At 38.3% G+C, this 21,707-nt stretch overlaps 1 protein-coding gene across 2 annotated transcripts in view; it reads right to left on the bottom strand.

Moving 5' to 3' along the window:
• Positions 1–824: 824 nt before the first annotated feature.
• The window catches only part of tsnaxip1 (translin-associated factor X interacting protein 1), a 32,164-nt gene continuing 11,281 nt past the window's right edge, over positions 825–21,707 (bottom strand). For both annotated transcript variants that reach the window (XM_063004112.1, XM_063004111.1), the window contains exons 5-16: positions 21,484–21,577; positions 15,865–16,061; positions 11,992–12,127; positions 11,729–11,898; positions 10,231–10,390; positions 8,581–8,708; positions 8,377–8,505; positions 8,126–8,284; positions 7,018–7,127; positions 5,385–5,508; positions 1,664–1,770; positions 825–1,559 (exon numbers count right to left, since the gene is read on the bottom strand). In XM_063004112.1, the coding sequence (XP_062860182.1) occupies positions 1,364–1,559; positions 1,664–1,770; positions 5,385–5,508; positions 7,018–7,127; positions 8,126–8,284; positions 8,377–8,505; positions 8,581–8,708; positions 10,231–10,390; positions 11,729–11,898; positions 11,992–12,127; positions 15,865–16,061; positions 21,484–21,577 (1,710 nt within the window). In that variant the 3' untranslated portion in view covers positions 825–1,363. The remainder of the gene's footprint in view (positions 1,560–1,663; positions 1,771–5,384; positions 5,509–7,017; positions 7,128–8,125; positions 8,285–8,376; positions 8,506–8,580; positions 8,709–10,230; positions 10,391–11,728; positions 11,899–11,991; positions 12,128–15,864; positions 16,062–21,483; positions 21,578–21,707) is intronic.

The raw sequence follows: 21,707 nt of genomic DNA, 5'->3' as shown, positions 1-21,707 counted from the left end.
AAGTATTATTACTTCGTTACTATACACCACTGGTTTGGAACTATGCAGAGCTCCACAACCCGGAAGCTGCGCAGAAAAAATGTCCCGCCCCCTTTCCAACGGTTCCCTATGGGAGTGTCGCCACTCTGTTCTCTCTACCGCTCTGCTTTTAGTTATAGGGTTAAGTTTAGTTAGTTTGTTATTGTTTTATTTAACCCACTATACCTGCTGCTCTATTATGTTGCACATGATATAATTTAATTCAAGACTCTTAATAGTGTTTATTATTAGTGTGATTAACATCAGTGACATCAGGTTGAAAAAACCCTTCTAGTATTGTGGAATTTCAAAATAGTTTTTTTTTTCAGGGTTTACTCCACTGCTATAAATTTGGGATTCTTGCTCTTTTTGCTTTTTGCATTACAACGATCTAGACAAAATTTGCTACATAAATGTATTATAAAAAATAAAAAATGAGAAAAGGTTCACTGACTGTTAAAGCTGTACTAATCTATCTTATCTTTCTATCTATCTATCTATCTATCTATCATCTATCTATCTATCTATCTATCTATCTATCTATCTATCTATCTATCTATCTATCTATCTAATCTATCTAATCTATCTATCTATCTATCTATCTATCTATCTATCTATCTATCTATCTATCTAATCTATCTAATCTATCTATGCTGGAAGCAGAAGAGCACAGTTGCTACATACTGTATCTCATAAAAGCTCGAGTCATCCATCCCTTAAAAGAGCTCCTCTGAGAAGGATGCCTAAAATATTATATTTTATGAGTACTTAAATGGAGAAGCAGTAAATTATGCTAGCCAACTACCGCTAAGAACCCAGGTCTGAATCACCAGTGCTCTCGGCCGGTCGGGCATCTACATACAGATATGATTGGCTATGTCGTAGTGTGTGTCCCCCACAGGGTCCAGGGTGACCCTGAAAGTGGTAGTAAAACATGATTTATATAGACTTTTATAATTGTCAGCACAACTTAAACAAGCAAACAGGGATAACAGTATTAATATGGTTACAATGAGCTATCCATGTCAGTAAGTGTTCACAGGCACAAATGTTAATAATCCAACACTAAAAACATGTTTGATCAGTTACTTACATATGAATGTATTTTAATTAAAGATTCATTAATTAAAGCAGATTAGATGTTTGTATTTGATTTTAAAATAAAATGTACTTTTTATGTATACATTACTAATAACTAGTGTTCAAATGTATAATCCCATACAATAAAAAGGTTAACTTTGAAATAAAATGTTACATTACCACAAAAGTAAGTTACACTTCTTTTTCCAGTGTATACATAAGTGTAATGTATTTTAATCATAAAATAAAAAAAAAAACCCTACAATTAAACCATGAGTCCTGCCCGGTTCACATCAGCCACAGAAAGACACTGTAGTGCAGCCTCTTTGTCCAGAAATGATGTGTGTGAATGCAGCTCTTTAGTTTTGAAGGCTATACTCAAATACCATTCAAGAGTTGCAGAGTTCAGTGAGGGATCAATGTTCTTGAAAGCAGTTTTTAAATCTTCCACTGTCACGTCCCTGCAAAAACCATTTATGTTGAAATTACTTACATCATTTATTTACTGAGCACAGTTAAGGTATTGTCATCTAGTAACTGTTACAAAGGGCATCATGGAGCTTACTCTTTGTCTTCTAGTTGCCCCCTCAGCTGGCTTATATATTGATGTCTCTCTGACAAAGCTTGCATTTTCACCAGAGCCAAAAATTCACCATGTTTTCCATCTGTATCCTAAAATGAATTAAAAAAAAAAAATAGTCAAAGGTGGTCTCAATTTGAAAAAGAGTAAAACATCCAGTACATCAGTTAATATGTACCTCATTTACATAATGATATTCGAACACATAAATGAACATAATTAAAAATCTGAAAATAGACCCCATTTATTAATGCATTCACAAATGCAGGCTATATGTCAACTACTATTTTCTATGGTTTGGTTAGTTATTCTTTGTTTCCATTTATTTGTTACGTCCCGGTCTAGGGGTCGGGGCGCAACATAAAAATGGAAACAAAGAAAACCCCAAAACAAATGAAACTGAGTCAGAACGATTTCGGTGACGTTTGTTTTTATACGTTATTAAAGATAAGTGCTGTACAGGGGACGTGGTATAATATTTACAATGGGCAACTTCTATTACAATTGTCAAATTATCACACACTTTCTATGTACTGTACAATGATCACAACGTTTAATACAGAACACAACACAACACTAACTACAAAATCTACACAGCAACGACAACAAAACGGGTAATAGCAATCTAAGGACACCAAAAACACAGCCAGCACGAACTAAGGAGCGCACGTCCATCCAAGGCAGTGGCTCCCCGACAACTGGCAGTCCGCTTCATGTTAAAGGAAATGTCCCTCCTCCCGCACGCAGGTGCGCTGCTCCGATTGGTGGTCCGCGCTCCGCCTCCACGAAATAGCAGCGATCTATTTGCCATCACTTCCGTGACATCTCTGCCTCGTCTGCGATCGATTCGCTGAAACCAGAGCCGTAGATAGAGAGAGTTGCGACACTCCTTGATCTCGCCGCTACGCGGTCACGTGGTTCATGTAACCCTCCAATAGTTCCAAACAAACCCGGCGCTGTCATGTTCTCATATGGGACAGGCAGCAGTGAGTGAAATATTAAACAGTAAATAATAAACATTTGTACAATTTCTGGGTATTTTCAACTGCGTTTACATTTACTGCATCTGCTTTAATATCAATTTGGTATATGAAGTGGAAGATTGATGTTTATAATGACTTAATAGGTCGTTCTTGTTAACACACAGTACATTATATTAGCATACATTACATAATGCGATATCATTAAGTAGTAGAGACAATATACAGTACAGAGATTAGACAGTTTTTTATGTTTTGTTTTTTACATAAACTAATCTCCCTTCACTTTCCTGAGGATTCATAATAATAATCATTTTGGTTAAACACTAAGCCATGTGGCTGGATTCATAAGGTTTACCTGCACTGAATGAACAGATTCATAAACACACTACCGTACCAATACCTTTAACATTATAGTGCAGGTACATGAAATAGCATTAATTCATGTCTTATTTCATGAGTAAGTAATAATTTATTCCTACATGTAATACATGAATTAATTCATAATTAATATGCACTAGTTCATTTTGTCTAATGTAAGTGGTGGACAAGGTACACAAACCATGTAGTTGAGTTGAAGTAGAGATATCCAAGGTAACATATTACTCCAGTAAAAGTAGTAGTAAAAGTAAAAATACTCTTTACCTCCACTAAAGTACTAAACTAAATTTACCTTCAAATGTACTTAAGAATGAAAGTAAAAGTATAATGATTTATTATGGCTCTGATGTTTTATTATCATTTCTGTAACAAGACTCTTGATTAATCAACTTTTAATTAATCAATTTTAGGTGAAAAGACTCTAGTGTCAATAATTTAGCTTAGCTGACTAAGCTAAATTCAGTTATACCTATTAATTAAGATAAACATGTAACATTTAGTGCTGAGCAAATGCTAAATAATAACAGTATTACGTATATTAATGACATCAAATTCATTATTTTTTTTAAAACAAAGCAACAAACAGCTAAAAATGCTTGATAAGTAGTGGAAATGAATGGGGCTCTATGGGATGTTTGGAACTATACAGAGCTCCACAACCCGGAAGCTGCACAGAAAATATGTCCCGCCCCCTTTCCAACGGTTCCCTATGGGAGTGTCACCACTCTGTTCTCTCTACCGCTCTGGCTGAAACCTGCTAAACACAAAGTGGGAGGGGAACACCGACTAACAGTTTGGTTTACGCTACCTGTCAGCGAGGCGTAACAATATTTCAGAATGTTTATGAAAATAATGAATGTCATGGTCTCCAGCCAAATAAGAAAGGATTGTCTACACTGTCACCAGAGTAAAGTGTAAAAGTCAGGGTCTCTCATGGTATGAGGGTGTATTAGCGGCCATGTCGGGACAAGCAGTCGTTCTACATACTATATAGTACTGAGCAAAAGTTTTAGGCAGGTGTGGAAAAAATGCTGCAAAGTAAGAATGATTTTAATAATAGAAGTGTTAATAGTATATTTTTTGTTAAATAAAATGCAAATTAAATGAACAAAAGAGAAATCTAAATCAAATCAATATTTGGTGTGACCACCCTTTGCCTTTAAAACAGCATTAATTTTTTAGGTACACTTACACACAGTTTTTAAAGGAACTTAGCAGGGAGGTTGTTCCAAACATCTTGAAGAACTGACCACAGATGTTCTGTAGACATAGGCTTGCTCAAATCTTTCTGTCTCTTTATTTAATCCCAGACAGACTTGATGATGTTGAGATCAGGGCTCTGTGAAGGCCATATCATCACTTCCAGGACACCAAAGACAAAGATACACCAAAGATAGTTCTTAATGACATTAGCTGTATGTTTGGGGTCGTTGTCCTGTAGCAGAATATATTTGGAGCCAAGCAAATGCCTCCCTGATAGTACTGCATGATGGATAAGTATCTGCCTGTATTTGTCAGCATTAAAGACACCATTAATCCTGACCAAAACCCCAACTCCATTTGCTGAAATGCAGCCCCAAACTTGCAAGAAACCCCCACCATGCTTCACTTTCCAGCCCTTTAGTGACAAACTGCCTTCTGTTACAGCCAAATATTTAAACTCATCACTTCAGAGCACCTGCTCCCATTTTTCTGCACCCCAGTTCCTATGTGGGTGGCACGGTGGCTTGATGGGTAGCACTGTCGCTTCAAAGCAAGAAGGTCCTGGGTTTGATTCCCAGGGGTGAGCGGTTTGATTCTGAGCGGTCCGGTCTTTTCTGTGGTGTAGTTTGCATGAAATCCTTGCCTGGGAGAGACCTTGCTGATGCAGTATAACTACCTTGTGTCTTGTTGCTGTGCTCAGTCTTGCCATGGTGAATGACCTGTGACATTAAACTTCCACAACCTCACCTTTGTAGCACCTTTGTTTGAGTTTGGCTGTTCCCCACCCAGTTTTAAGCCTCCTACACAGCTGTGTCTGTTTCAGCAAATGGCTGTGTTGCAACCTACATATTAAAATGATGATCATTATCACCTGTTTAGCATAACTGGTTGATTATACACCTGACTATAATCCTACAAAATCCCTGACTTTGTGCAAGTGTACCCAGAAGAATTAATGCTGTTTTGAGGGCAGAGGGTGGTCACACCAAATATCGATTTGCTTTAGATTTCTCTTTTGTTTATTCACTTTGCATTTTGTTAATTGACAAAAATAAACTAACAATTTAAATAAACTTAACACCTTAAAGCATTCTTACTTTGCAGATTTTTTCCACAAATGTATTATATATAATAGAGCTCACCGCTGTGTAAAGTCTTTGATAAGCAATGTTTCCTTCACTGGGCTTCAGTTCTGTCTGAGCAGCCTGCACCAGTTCTTCTATAGCCTTCTCTTCTTTAAGTGGGAAAGCAGCCCTTAAAGCCTCACTGAAAACAGCAGTTTCACATAAATGCTCTTAATAAACATCATAAATCTAGTTTAAAGTTTACCTTTACCCCTCAAAAACTGATGACAATTAGGCCACAGTCATTTGGCCTTCAAGCATTCCTACATACTGTACTAATCATCAGAGTATAAACAGCCAGGAATTATAAATATACTATTGCTAAAGGGATTTTAATTCAATGCCACTGGCAAAATCATTATATAAACAGACAGTAAGCTTATATAAATATTAATAGACAAAAATCAATGATGAACTGAATTCCATTAGCTTACACTGATCAGCCATTACATTAAACATTAAAAACCATCTGCTTGTTTCTACACTCACTGTCCATTTTATCAGCTCCACTTACCATAAGGAAGCACTTTGTAGTTCTACAGTTACTGACTGTAGTCCATCTGTTTCTCTGCATATTTTGTTATCCCCCTTTCATGCTGTTCTTCAATGGTGAGGACTCTCCCAGGACCACTGCAGAGTAGGTATTATTTAGGTGGTGGATTATTCTCAGCACTGCAGTGACACTGACATGGTGGTGGTGTGTTAGTGTGTGTTGTGCTATTATGAGTGGATCAGACACAGCAGCGCTGATGGAGTTTTTAAATACCTCAGTCACTGCTGGACTGAGAATAGTCCATCCAAAAATATCCAGCCAACAGCGCCCAGTAGTCAGCGTTCGCCTCTGACTTTACATCTACAAGGTGGACCAACTAGGTAGGAGGGTCTAAAAGAGTGGACAGTGAGTGGACACAGTACTTAAAAACTCCAGTAGTGCTGCTGTGTCTGATCCACTCATACCAGCACAACACACACTAACACACCACCACCATGTCAGTGTCACTGCAGTGCTGAGAAAGATCCACCACCTAAATAGTACCTGCTCTGTTGTGGTCCTATCCCCCATAGGACCACAACATGGCATGGCCATTAAAGAACAAGGTGAAACCAGACTAAAGAAGTATGTAGACAAATAAATGGACTACAGTCAGTAATTGTAAAACTACAGAGTGCTTCTATATGGTAAATGGAGCTGATAAAATCAACAGTGAATGTAGAAACAAGGAGGTGGTTTTAATGTTATGACAGTGTACCAGTAAATCAGTGTACATTGTTGATTTTACCTAAATCAGGATTAGTAATTACATTGTAACCCTAATAAGAAACAAAAACATGATATGTGGGGCTTGTGTGAGTGGCACTTTCATACTCATTTATTCATTTTTACTGACTGCTTTAAACACTGCTCAAAACATTGGGTGCAGGTGAAAAACATCACAGGGCATTCACTGACACCAAGGGGCAATTTAGTGTAGCTGGTTCCCCTTCTTTTGTCAAGTCTCTGAAAATTAAGAGTATCCACAAAAACCAACACAGACACCAGAAGCACGTATGCAACTCCGTACAATTGCACACCATACCGATAATATAAATACCCAGCACCAAAGTGGGGTAAAAAGATTAAGTGTTTTGTAGTTTTTAATACTTTGCTTACCTAAATTGGGCTGCAGTCAGCAATCCACTCTCAGTGCTGTCACCCTTTATGAGCACTTTGAGCAGGTGAGACAGTAGGTTGGTCTGACCACGGTACACACTCTCATCCACCTGCCGCATAACAACACTCAGCTAAACCCCACATCATAATAGATTATTATTGGACAGTAAAATACATGAATTGTCCATTGTCACTCTTCTAATTTACTATTTTGTTTTTTTAATTATAGCTGTGTTTTTTCTCATCCAACTGATCTAGGGCTTATTGAATTTAACCACTTTTGAAATTAGCGTTTTCATAAAATCAAAACAAATTAAAGGTATACTATAAATTCGGCATTCAGCAGACGCCCTTATCCAAAGCCACTTACATTACAATTAGAGTATGCAGTCTAAGCAATTGAGGGTTAAGGGCCTTGCTCAGGGGCCCAACAGCAGTAACCTGGCAGTGGTGGGGATTAAAGCAGTAACCTTCTGATTACTAGTCCAGTACCTTAACCTCTAGGCTACAGCTTGTCATTTGGTTTTCAAGGTATGTATGTGAAATAAGACTGTAGCAAACACGGCAGGTGAACTAAACAAAAACCTGCAATACTGTAGTAATATGTAGGATTAGTGCTACCATTTGCCCTTAATTATTCTCTTAGTTCTGCATAGAGTGGGATGTGATATGTGATTATCCTTAATAAAAATCCAGTTTGTGAAAAAATGAAGGAGAGATCACTTTACGGTCTGTGCTATAGAACTTAATATAAACATATAAATTATGTTTGGATCTAGTGAATAAGGAGGCCATAAAAAGCACCTCACTTTATCCTGGTATTTATTAAACCACTCTCATCCTGTAATGAGAGTGGGGCGTCCTGTAAACATCATCACAAAACAGAATGCACCTCACTATGCAAAGCAAACAATGAACACACTGTGTGTTAAAGATGTTCTTAGGCTTGTCTGGTCTGTTTATTAAAATATTATTTATTATAACTGTGGGCATCCAGGTGATGCAGTGCTAAAAGACAGTCACCCATTATTAACTGTTTCCTAATTTATCAACCTACTGAAATTTAGAAGAACAAGAAATAACATTGTACACAAATCAAAGTACCAACCCTGCCGGTAAGGATATCATAGAACAGGCCTATGAAGTCATCTTTCTGGTACCGCTTAATGCCATCCATAAGGCTGTAAGCCCACTCCCCTGCCTGCTCTCCATGCTGTTCCACCAGATGCTGGTATAAAAACTCTTTTATATCACTGTTTTTATCCATCTGTGTTGGAAAAATGTTCAGCCAAAGTACATGGTTATTTACTGTATATTAATTCCTTATTTTTTCATACACAAAGTACTGATAGATGCTACCTTCTCATCTTTAGATGCTTTCCCCCTCCAAATATCCTTTATAACTCTGACAACATCTTCCTTTTTCAACTTAAGGTTCCTTAGCTGCCCCTCAAACCGCAGGTAAATAGGAACATCACTGGAAGTACCCTGTGAAAAAGCATTTTGCATTACAAAATAGCTTTCATGTGTGAGTGTAGCAATCTTAAATGTTGGTTATCTTACCAGTCCAGTGAAAAGGTCTGACTGGTCCAACCCCATCCTTTTCAACTCGTTTAGTAAGGTTTCCAGCCTATTTTGACTCGACTGACCCTCAAAAAGCTCAGACCAGTGCTCCTTGTCTCCCAGCACACCTTACACAAAATATGCAATAACACATACTGAAAGTATGAAATGCAATTTTGTCTTACATGATATACACTATATGGCCAAAGGTAGGTGAACATTGCTTCTAATTATTAATATCAGATGTTTTAGTTACACTCATTGATAACAAGATTCATTACAATAGCCCTCATTATATTTAGGTGAATATACAGTACATAGATGAAAACTTTAATTGTGGACACTCAAGTTGGAATCGCAGCAGAGCCACAGATCCACCAACCCAAGGAAGGCAGGTCGGATGAAGTCTCCTCCCGCTGCAGCAGCAATCATGCCTGTATGAATACAGAGTGACTCACATGGAGCTTAACATGGCTTTTCATACACAATATGGCTCTGTGTGGGAACCCAACACTGGCTGGTAATAAGATGTGGCTGCAGATTGAACACTTGTCAGAGGGGGCGTGCAGTGATCTGACTCTTCTTCATCAGATCAGGGTTTGTGAAAGCAGCAGCGGATTCACAATCGGGAATTGAAAATGACTACATTGGAAGAAAAGGAGCAAAAAAACTTTTTTTTGTTTGTTTATTATTTGTTTATTTCTGGATTTTTTTTGTTTTAGTACAGCAAAAAACTGCAGAAAGTGAATCCACACAATATTATTGTATATATTTTCTATGCTTTCAACTTAGGTTGGGAAAAGGCTCTTTCATCATACAGCATGATTTAGTTTATTCGAGGTCAAATCCATATTATTTTCATTTGATCTTGGAATGGGATGGCCTATAGCTAACCTGGGCATTGTACGACCCGCAGGCCACATCCAGCCCTTTGACTGTCCCCAACCGGCCCGCATGAGGTCAGTGCCAATTAAAAATCAGACGTAAATAAATGTACACCATAAATGCAATACAACAGGATTGTTTATATTTTGAAAGGATCGCTATTTTTATAAATTTACGTACATTTACGTGTGTGCGAGTGTATCCAGCTTCACCGTAATGTGTTGGCAAACATAATTGAGTGCGCTTAATAGCAACAATAGAGTTTTAACAAGACATGGACTTCTAAATATTTATTTACTAAAGTTAGATGTAAAGTTGTTTAAGGATCACAATTTAAATTTAGGGTTTATATCGCAATTATGGTACTAAACACAGAAAAATTATTAGTTATTAGACTCCAAACTAAATAGCAATAGCACTTTGTGTAAAGTTGATTTAAAAACCTCCAAATTTTGTTCACACCTGTTTTTGAGAAAGTTGATTAAATAGTGAAATAATGTTTTTACTTTGCCTGCTTCTCATTTTAATTGCCTGATTGTAACATCTACTTCTAACAGCAAAAGCTTATCAGAACTGTACAATTTACTGCTTTTTATAAATAGATACAACTAATATTGAGCAGAATTAAGTTCACCCTATTGGTCCAGCCCTTCACAACAGTCCCATTTTCTTATGTGGCCCCCTGGAAAATGTAATTGCCCACCTCTGGCCTATAGTCTATCAAATTCCTTTCAAACTGTTAAACAAAGCAGAAGAGATATATACCTGAACACTGCTCCCAGCGTGGTCTAGGGGTAGAAGCCTCTTTGAATACCTCTAGTTCATTCTGAAGGCTGTCTCTTTGCATGCTGACCTGCTGGTGTAGATCTAGCAGTGTGTCATATTCTAACTTCATTTGATTGAAGTCAGACTGTAAGGTCTCCAACTAAAGCAGAAGAAATCAGAAAAGTTACTAAAATGTCTCAAAAACTCCAGTCTGGAAAGTATTACAAAATAATTTTTTAGGCTTTAGGAGAGCTGGCAAATCCAAATAGTTTAAACTTGGATTAGTAGAGAATGTAACCTAGTGTGGCAGGTTGGCTAAAATTTTTCAAGTGACCAAGAAAAAGACAACTTATCCAGGAACTCAGTTATTTCTAGTCTTTAGTCTCAGCTAAAAACAGTATCTCATGAATTTACAATATTAAAGTGACTACTGCTAACCAGTAATGAGATAATACCACCCAGTGGTAGTCAGAGATTGCAAAAAAATTGTAAAACAATCTGGGACAACCAGGATTTTACAATATCTAGCTTAAATGAAATACAGCCTTTTATAGTTTTTACACAAGTGTATGATATTCCAAAATGTAGAATTCATTCCAGTATCTGGGCTGGCTTGTGTATATTCCCCTTACCAAAGAGCTCTCCACATAGACTTGCCTGCTCACAAATGAGAACATGGTAAATTGACTATGGTAAAACTTCTGGCCCATGCACATTTAAATGTACTTGTGAACAAAGAGCTATTAATAATGTGCCAGCCCATCATCGCAGAGACCCAGGATGGACACTCAACAGATCAATGTAACAATGCAAAACTGTTTAATATAAGACAGAAGATAAACCTTCTGTCGCTGGAACAGTGACTTTTTGCCAGATGTGCACACATCAAAGGTGGGGTGTGCTAGACTGTGGCCCTTCTCTGTTAGTATGGGTGTATTGTATGCAACATAAAAATTGCAATAGGGATTTAAAAATGACATTAAGAAAAAGGGGGAAAATAAAAAACGGTAACATTGTGAAGGCACAGATAATTGACGAGTCAGTTTAAACTCATTGAGTGTTAATTTGCTCCAGGTAGTAGTGTTTCTATTTATTATGGTTTATCCCTTACAGATTTGCCAGCTCCTTTTTTGACAACCTGCTTCCTCTTTCCAAAACTGTGAGCATAGTTTATCTTTTTCTGAAACTTACCAGGTGTAGCAGCACTTTTCAGCCATTATGACGGAACCGCCCTGAATAAGCAAGCTGCCCCAGAGGTGGCCCCCCAGGTGCAAAGCTTAAACCTTACGTCTCAGTCGTGAGGCGTGATCAATAATCTGGTAATTATTGTAAGCGTGTTACAATAATGGTGATTGTAATCGGTTAAAATTTGCAAAGCGTAATAATAATAAAACTTTTTCAATAGCCTCTGTCTTTAATGATAATACCAGTTTAAACAATTAATCTGAAATCTAAAAATATAATTATCTAAAGACAATAAAGACCAATTGCTACATACCTTGAGGAGATTCTCCTTGTACATGCAATCCAGATTCTCCCAGTCCCTACGAGGAACTACATCTCCATATTCTGCATGCAAGCGGTTAAGTTCCACCTGGGCCTTGGTTAGATCCTCTCTACACACTTTTAGAGCCAGATTTACTGTCACAGGATCTTCTGATTCCATCTCTAAAAGAGAAAAAACAACAGCAAAACACTTAAATGCTAAAACATTGAATCATTTAGCTCCTCTTCCTACTATCAATGAATTATAAATGTCACCACTGTGTTCCTTATCAGGCATCTGGTCAGGGCTATAACGCATGCTGCTGATGTTGGCAATGAGCAGTTTGTGGGCATCACGTTCCTCCCTGTATAGCAGATACTGTGCTGCCAGTTCCTTCTGTAGATGAGACACCTGTTACAAACCAAAATGCAAGATGCCACAATGAAAGAAACGTTTAAAGCCATGTAACTTAACATAGGTCTTCCATATACACATTGGACTTTAGAGACAACACACAAGACTGCTACCTTCAAAAGTTTTCAGATGATACAGCCATTGTTGGATGTTTATCTGATGGGAACGAACTGGAATACAGGAGGGTCATCAAGGACTTGATGTTGCCTGGTGTAAACTAAATGTGCTTCACATGAATACCAGTAAGACTAAAGAATTGCTGATCGATTTCAAAAAAAGGTTGCATCACACCTGCGAGCATCCAGGCTTTGGACATTGAGATGGTAAGGGAATACAAATACCTGGGTGTTCACCTAAATAACAAACTGGACTCGGATGTTCTATACAGCAAGGGCCAAAGTCGCCTCCACCTACTGAGGAGACTGAGGTCCTTTGTAGTGTGCTGAACACTGCTAAGATCCTTCTATGACACTGGTAGCATCAGCCATCTTTTATGCAGTGGTGTGCTGGGGAGGTGCAATCGCGGAGAGAGACAGGAAATGACTGAACAAGCTGATCAAGAGAGCGAGCTCTGTCTTGAACTGTCCTCTCGAACCTGTGGAGGAGGTGGGAGAAAGGACAACACCGCACATCCACTACACGAGTCTGTGGGGGTCCTAACAAGCTTCTTCAGTACCAGACTCCTACACCCCCTGTGCAAGAAGGTGTGCTACTGCAGGTCCTTCATTCCTGCAGCCATCAGGAATTACAATAATAATATGTAATATATCACTCATATCTACACTTACATGTCTACAGTGCAATAAAAAGTGCAATATATTATATTTTTAATGTATATATTATATTTTACAATAATATATGTACATCACTTTTCGTAAAGGGAATATTTTTTAGTATAAATTACTACACACTGTGTGCAATTTTTTTTTACTTTTTATTGTATTGTATTTTTTCTGTTTCTACCTCCTTTTCATACTGCTATACTGATGTTCAACAAGTTCATTTCCCCAAGGGGATCAATGAAGTCTTATCTTATCTTATCTTATCTTATCATCTTATCTTATCTTATCTTATCTTATCTCATAGTACAGTATATAGTATACACTGATCAGCCATAACATTAAAACCACCTCCTTGTTTCTACACTGACTGTCCATTTTTCAGCTCCGCTTACCATATAGAAGCACTTTGTAGCTCTACAATTACTGTCTGTAGTCCATCTGTTTCTCTGCATGCTTTGTAAGCCCCCTTTCATGTTGTTCTTCAATGGTCAGGACCCCACAGGACCACCTCAGAGCAGGTATTATTTGAGTGGTGGAAAATTCTCAGCACTGCAGTGACACTGACATGGTGATGGTATGTTAGTGTGTGTTGTGCTGGTATGAGGCTGGGCGGCAGTATGAACAACGATTGGCTGTTGTTCAGGGTTAGGGGTAAGAAAGTCAGATCATAGGTCCTCATAACTGGTGCGACTGCGGCCCCTGCTGGCTGACTGATTGGGCCTGCACAGGGCTGAGGAATAATGTTGATGGGGGTGTGGCTCTCCGTGCACTGTGCCCATCAATTATATGAACTCGACTCGACTCGTGCAGGTGAAAAATGCACTATCTGTACTGACTGTGCGTACCGGAGGGGGCGCATGTCAGTTGAGAGGTGTCCTCAGTCAGCGGTGAAGGGTCGAATCAGTATGCAGTACGCATTCAGGGTAATTGGACACGACTAGACTGGGGGATAAAAATTGGGGGGGGGAAAGAGGGGAAAAAATATTTTAAAAAAAAAGAAAAAAAAAGACACATCAATGCTGATTGAGTTTTTAAACACCTCACTGTCACTGCTGGACTGAGAATAGTCCACCAACCAAAAACATCCAGCCAACAACACCCAGTGGGCAGCGTCCTATGACCTCTGATGAAGGTTTAGAAGATGACCAACTCAAACAGCAGCAATAGATGAGCGATCATCTCTGACTTTACATCTACATGGTGAAACAACTAGGTAGGAGTGGACAGTGAGTGGACACAGTATGTAAAAACTCCAGCAGCGCTGCTGTGTCTGATCCACTCATACCAGCACAACACACACTAACACACCACCACCATGTCACTGTCACTGCAGTGCTGAGAATGATCCACCTGGGAGAGTCCTGACCATTGAAGAACAGGGTGAAAGCAGGCTAAAAAAGTATAAAGAGAAATTGATGGACTACAGTCAGTAATTGTACAACTACAAAAGTGCTTCTATATGGTGGAGCTGATAAAATGGACAGTGAGTGTAGAAACAGGGAGGTGGTTTTAATGTTTTATTGTTATGGCTGATCAGTGTATAGTACATGTCTAGTCATGGCCAATGAGGAATGAAACCGAAAAAAAAAAAAACTGATTTTTAACTGTTTAGATTTAACATCATAAAACTGATTGGTATGTTAACACACTGTTTCTGTGCCTTCTCAAACTAAGAAAGCAATAAAGAAGACGTATTTGTAGATTGCAGTAATTCAGAAACTTTGTGCAAAGGACAATGCAGTGATGCAGAAACATAATGCAACCATTTATCACACAGTATAAATGTCGGACACCTGGATGACTGATGACATGGTGGGCTTGAGAGAATGATAAGTCTGTGACTTCACTGTGACTCCGTGCCCCCCTCTGCCGGCCAAATTAGGCTGCACAGTAGGGCACGACTTTACGTGAGTGGACTGCCAAATTTCCAATAAGCACCCACTCCGTTACAGAGTCCCAAAAAGTTTTCGGACAAAGTTTTCTTCCCTTCAGAAGCTGCCTATCCCCATGGAAGAAATGGGGAAGGAGGGGTTTTCTGCCCCCGCAGTGGTGGTGCCTACAGGTGGAGGGGAGAAATGAAAAGTGGACAAAAGGCCCTTTCAAATAAGCTTTTGTGCGTAGCAACGTCTGGAGGAACAATAAAGAAAAGGAAAGAAACTAAACTACCTTGGCTGAAATCTGCTGGATTATTGGTTGGCCTATGCAATTTGTAACACAGAAGAATGTGCATCGCTAGAGAGAGAGTGAGGTGAATCCCCACACTCCTAGTAGAGAAGAAATTAAAATCCATTGTACAGATTCTCAATCCAAAGTAGAATAATACTGTGGCTAAAAGCTATGAACTAAAGAATTTCAACAAAACCCCAGGAAACAGAGATGCTGTGGCACAACTGGGGCCTTTCACTCTCCCAGTGCCCTAAACACAGAAACACCGGAGCGAGTTCCCAGAAAACAAGAGAATGCTGACATTCTGTGTCAGCAAAAACCAGAGCACACCGAGCAATCCGGCATCACTGCTTCAAGAGAAACTAGCTGTGCCAGCTAATGTGCTGACAAAGAGAACAGGAGAAAACCTATAAATAGATATAAATAAAAAAAACCTGTCACCTGGAGCGCATCAGCACTTACGAGTCACAGGTTATTGTCATTGAGAGAATGACAGGTCATGTGACTGTGTTCTACACTGCTGGCCAAATTAGGGCGCACATCAGAGCACAACTTCAGATGTGGGTGAAGTGCCAAATCTGTATTTAGCATCCATTCCGTACTCAAGTACTGTTTATTTGCTAAATTAGACATATTAGAAACAAGTGTAGAGAGTGCAAAAGGCTCAAATGTCAATCTTTAATATTTACGTTTTTGTTAAATTCAGCAACTAGATATAAATTGTGCACTAAAATTTGCATTGCATGTGTATCTATGCAGCAAATTTAAAAGTAAAGCGGGTCTGACCTGGGTCTCCAAGCCTCTTTGTTGATCCTTCATGCTTGTTATGAGTTGCTGTAGCTGTTGGTATTTCTGTTTTAAGTTCCTGATCTCAGCCCTCTCCTGTTCTCTTAGTTCCAAAATCCTCTTCTCACACTGTTCTGACAACAGCACCAACTGGGCACGCAGGGGCTCTAGCTCTCGTATTTGCTCTCGCAAAAGCACTGAAACAACACAGACAATGTTTTAGTTTAACTTCTGCTCAGTCAGAAGCCGAGCCTTGTAAGTATTCTTCATTAATCTAGAAACAGGGTTCCAAACTTTTTTTAGTCTAATGTACCCCTGTAACCAAATGTTTGAGCATGACTTATCAGTTATGATATGATATTTTTGTAGGGTTATTATTATAAGGCTTGGCATTTTATGTATAAAATGGGCTTAGATGTTCCTAAGAAATTCCTCACTAGCTTTCTTTGACCAAAAATATTTTTGTCAATTTAACATAAGTTTATATATATATGGGTGAAAGACGAATAGGGTGTTCCAAGTACCAAAAAAATAAAATGGTTAAATTGTATAATTTTTTCATTTAATATTGTGCACAAATGTGTCACCTATGTAAATATGTATTTTTTTTTCTCAGCATTTTGCTTATTTGATAATTTTAGTGTTGTTGACACACAAGGGCACAAAAATGTCATTCAGTGCAATGACTAATTTATGACAAAATACACACACAAGGAACAATCTTAGCCATTTCAAATTTATAAGTTTAGTATATCTCTTACAAAAGATTTAAAACCTCAGAAGAAACTGTACTTACTCTGTTTTGAATTTTCTGTGCATTGTTTGTACTCTAATGCGTCTTGGAATTTTGTTTATTTGTATACAAGATGTTTTTGCTACACATTCTATTCTATTTGAAACCTAATCAAACTCTGTTTTCTATGAAGCAGGCCTGGATTCTCTTGCATTCACATGAAAAAAATATATAATAATTACTTATTACAGTTATTTTAAGCAAATGTTTTTGTTGCACTGTATGATGATTTTATGTTGCACTGAATGACATACTCCAAATTATCCTGTTACATCAGAATATTCATGACTTAATTTGTTTTTAAGTTCTTTATTGATTAAAGTAGCAGTAGTAGAATGAAAATATGCCACACCAGTATGTGTTATAATATTACTACATCATGAAAAAAGTAAGGCAATGAAAAACATAGCTAATGAAGCCATCATAACAACTTGTAAGGCACCAGAACAGTGTGGAAGTGTGGAATTTGTGTCATAACACGTGAAAAAGTTTCTGCAGTAAATCTAAATTCATTCAGCAGTGAAAACCATTTGAAGTCGCATTTTATTTCATGAACTGAACAAATGTTTTCCAGTCTTTTGTTGTTAACCTTGAGGTTCTTGCTGTACATGGCTTTGGTTCTGCGATTATGATTTTGACATCAGACTTAAGGTAGTAAAATTCATCAGGTGGATTTGGCCACACAAAGGAATTTCTGTTTCAATTTTGTAGCATGCAGCTAACTTGCACCTCATCTCCTACAGACAGCAGTACCTGCCCAACGAATGGCAGGTCATCGTACTTGACAATAACAAAATCTCAGGGACCACTTCATCAAAAACATAATTATTAATATTCATTGTAATTACTGCTCTTATTAAGGAAGACTAGAATGGAAAAAAGTGGTTTTAATATTTAAAAATAATTTTAAAACATTATAAAGTCAGTATAACAATGTCATTGTCAATTTAGTGCAACAGTGAAATTCTGTTGCACTGAATGACTGTTGTTGTACTGAATGACAGAAATTTTACTTTAGCACATTTTACAGTTATCCCAGTGGTTAGCAAAAGCTAACATTGACCTTAGCTCAAAGACATTTCTACACATATTCACATTTAAATGTTAATAACCTTGATTGTTCACAAGATTAACCGTAATATTACGTTTTCTGTGTTGTACTGAATGACACTCAGTTTTGTTCTTTAATGTACTATGTCAGTAAAAAGACATTTTTATCAAATAATGTTAAAATGCATTGACCTCGTGTGTGTGCTGAAGGGTCCCCAGGAGTCTTCTTTTGTTGTTATAATTGGTCACATGACTGCAGTAGCTTGATTGCATATTAAAATAAGGCTTTTTATTAACGTTGTACTGAATGACAACTGAAGATTGGGAAAATGGGGACTGAAAGTATCCTGAATATTATTAATATTAAAAAACACATCTGATTGAATATTATTTAATATGTCACACATGACATTTGTACAATTATGCCGAAGCAGTACATTTTAAGTTTTACTTAAGATTAATTAGTTTTTTCTTAATGTTTTATTACTTAAAGAGGTAGGGGGACCGTTGCACTGAATGACATTTTGGGGGTTTCAAGGGTTATTTTTTTCAAAAATCAGACATTTTCTGTAAAAATTACTTTAGGTTTCAGTAAAGATGTACAAATGGAGTAGATTGAAGGTATATCCACTTATATTAATATAATTGTATATTATTTATCAAGTGGGGACACTAAAAAGTTACGTCTCGTCTTTGACCCATATATATATATACAGTGTATCACAAAAGTGAGTACACCCCTCACATTTCTGCAAATATTTCATTATATCTTTTCATGGGACAACAATATAGACATGAAACTTGGATATAACTTAGAGTAGTCAGTGTACAGCTTGTATAGCAGTGTAGATTTACTGTCTTCTGAAAATAACTCAACACACAGCCATTAATGTCTAAATGGCTGGCAACGTAAGTGAGTACACCCCACAGTGAACATGTCCAAATTGTGCCCAAAGTGTCAATATTTTGTGTGACCACCATTATTATCCAGCACTGCCTTAACCCTCCTGGGCATGGAATTCACCAGAGCTGCACAGGTTGCTACTGGAATCCTCTTCCACTCCTCCATGATGACATCACGGAGCTGGTGGATGTTAGACACCTTGAACTCCTCCACCTTCCACTTGAGAATGCGCCACAGGTGCTCAATTGGGTTTAGTCCATCACCTTTACCTTCAGCTTCCTCAGCAAGGCAGTTGTCATCTTGGAGGTTGTGTTTGGGGTCGTTATCCTGTTGGAAAACTGCCATGAGGCCCAGTTTTCGAAGGGAGGGGATCATGCTCTGTTTCAGAATGTCACAGTACATGTTGAAATTCATGTTTCCCTCAATGAACTGCAGCTCCCCAGTGCCAGCAACACTCATGCAGCCCAAGACCATGATGCTACCACCACCATGCTTGACTGTAGGCAAGATACAGTTGTCTTGGTACTACTCACCAGGGCGCCGCCACACATGCTGGACACCATCTGAGCCAAACAAGTTTATCTTGGTCTCGTCAGACCACAGGGCATTCCAGTAATCCATGTTCTTGGACTGCTTGTCTTCAGCAAACTGTTTGCGGGCTTTCTTGTGTGTCAGCTTCCTTCTGGGATGACGACCATGCAGACCAAGTTGATGCAGTGTGCGGCGTATGGTCTGAGCACTGACAGGCTGACCTCCCACGTCTTCAACCTCTGCAGCAATGCTGGCAGCACTCATGTGTCTATTTTTTAAAGCCAACCTCTGGATATGACGCCGAACACGTGGACTCAACTTCTTTGGTCGACCCTGGCGAAGCCTGTTCCGAGTGGAACCTGTCCTGGAAAACCGCTGTATGACCTTGGCCACCATGCTGTAGCTCAGTTTCAGGGTGTTAGCAATCTTCTTATAGCCCAGGCCATCTTTGTGGAGAGCAACAATTCTATTTCTCACATCCTCAGAGAGTTCTTTGCCATGAGGTGCCATGTTGAATATCCAGTGGCCAGTATGAGAGAATTGTACCCAAAACACCAAATTTAACAGCCCTGCTCCCCATTTACACCTGGGACCTTGACACATGACACCAGGGAGGGACAACGACACATTTGGGCACAATTTGGACAAGTTCACTGTGGGGTGTACTCACTTATGTTGCCAGCCATTTAGACATTAATGGCTGTGTGTTGAGTTATTTTCAGAAGACAGTAAATCTACACTGCTATACAAGTTGTACACTGACTACTCTAAGTTATATCCAAGTTTCATGTCTATAGTGTTGTCCCATGAAAAGATATAATTAAATATTTGCAGAAATGTGAGGGGTGTACTCACTTTTGTGATACACTGTATATATTACACCAAAACAGCAGATCATTTAAGTCCTGCTGTAAGATGAAGTCTCAATGGATAGAACTTCCCAAAAATGCTAGATACGATTGAGGCCAAATGAACGCTTTGAATTCTCTGTCATGCTCCTCTTACTATTTCTGTACATTCTTTGCAGTGTGGCAGGTTGCATTATCCAGTGCCATTGGGTATACAGTTGCAATGAAGGGGTGTAATTGGTCTGCAACAATGTCATGGTGGTACATGTCAAAATAACACACACAAAGTTTCCCAGCATCACACTGCCTCTGCCGGCTTTCCTTCTTTCCATACTGCATTTTATCCAGTTCATGGTCCCCCACTGTAGACACTTTCAGTGGTTGACAGGGGTTAACATTAACCTGCTCAGTAATGTGTGCTACAGTAGCTCTTCTGTGAGATTGGACCAGATGGACTAGCCTTTACTTCCCATGCAAATTAATGAGCTCTGGGTGCCTATAACCCTGTCACTGGATGTCCTTTTTTGGACCAGTATTAGGTACTAACCACCCCCAAGACTTTTTTTTGAAGTTCTTCTGACCTATTCGTCAAGCCATCACAATTTGGTCCTTGTCAAGTTTTCTTAGATTCTTTTTTCAGTCTTCCAACTCGTCACCTTTAAGAATGACTGTACCCTGCTGCCTGATATAGCCCACACCTTGACAGCGTCACTGAAACCACTGTCAGTGGTTTTAATGTTACAGCCGATCATTGTATTTTTGGAGTGCCACAGCACAGGGTCTGAATACTTTTGTAAATAAGAGATTTCAGGTTTTAACTTTGTCATTATGGTGATTTGAGTGTTGATTAATGGTTAAAACTGACAATTATATACATTTAAAATCAAATCCACGACACACTAAGACATGCAAAACGCCAGGGGGTCTGAATACTCTGTACAGTGTTGTGGAAAAGTATTTGCCCCATCCCAATTTCTATTCTCTATTCTCTATTTTTTATCACACTTTTATGTCTCAGATCATTAAACTACTTTTAATATTAGACAAAGATATTTAAAATAATTTAAAATTATGATTTCTTTTATTGAAGGAACAATGCTGTTTAGCAATACCTGGCCCTATGTGAAAAAGTAAGTGCCCCCCTTGGGCTATTAAATCAACCAGTTAACCAAATTCAACTGGGTTCAATTTCTCTAACCACACCCAGGCATGACTACTGCCACACCTATATCTAAATTTCACTTAAATAGAACCTGTCTGGCAATGTAAAGCAGGCTAGAATGCCACATTCTAAAGAGATAAAAGATGTGAAATACAGATGCAAAACAAAGTCATTGAAAAATAACAGTCTGGAAATGGTTACAAAACCATTGCTAAGGCTCTAAGACTCCAGTGCAACACAGTGAGAGCCATTATCTAAAAAAAAAAAAAAAAAACTAAAAAAATACATATTAAAATATATTAAATAAAACAATCAAAGCTGGTATGCATACCGAGAGTGGTGTCATATTCATTTTTGATGGCAGACAATAATGGCTTGTACGCTTTAAAATTCTCAATAAAGTAGTTGAAAACTTCCTGGTATGCCTTCACAAGACAGAAAGAGAGCAGCATTACTTTACAACTCACACAGATTAAGAGATGACTAGTTCTTTATATACAGAATGCACTTTATCATTTAATGCTTCATAAATAATAATAAAAATGCCACCATACT

The sequence above is a fragment of the Trichomycterus rosablanca genome, chromosome 11, assembly GCF_030014385.1.
Source record: "Trichomycterus rosablanca isolate fTriRos1 chromosome 11, fTriRos1.hap1, whole genome shotgun sequence".
In the NCBI taxonomy this organism is placed as follows: Eukaryota; Metazoa; Chordata; class Actinopteri; order Siluriformes; family Trichomycteridae; genus Trichomycterus; species Trichomycterus rosablanca.
This window is presented reverse-complemented; position numbering and strand designations above follow the sequence as displayed.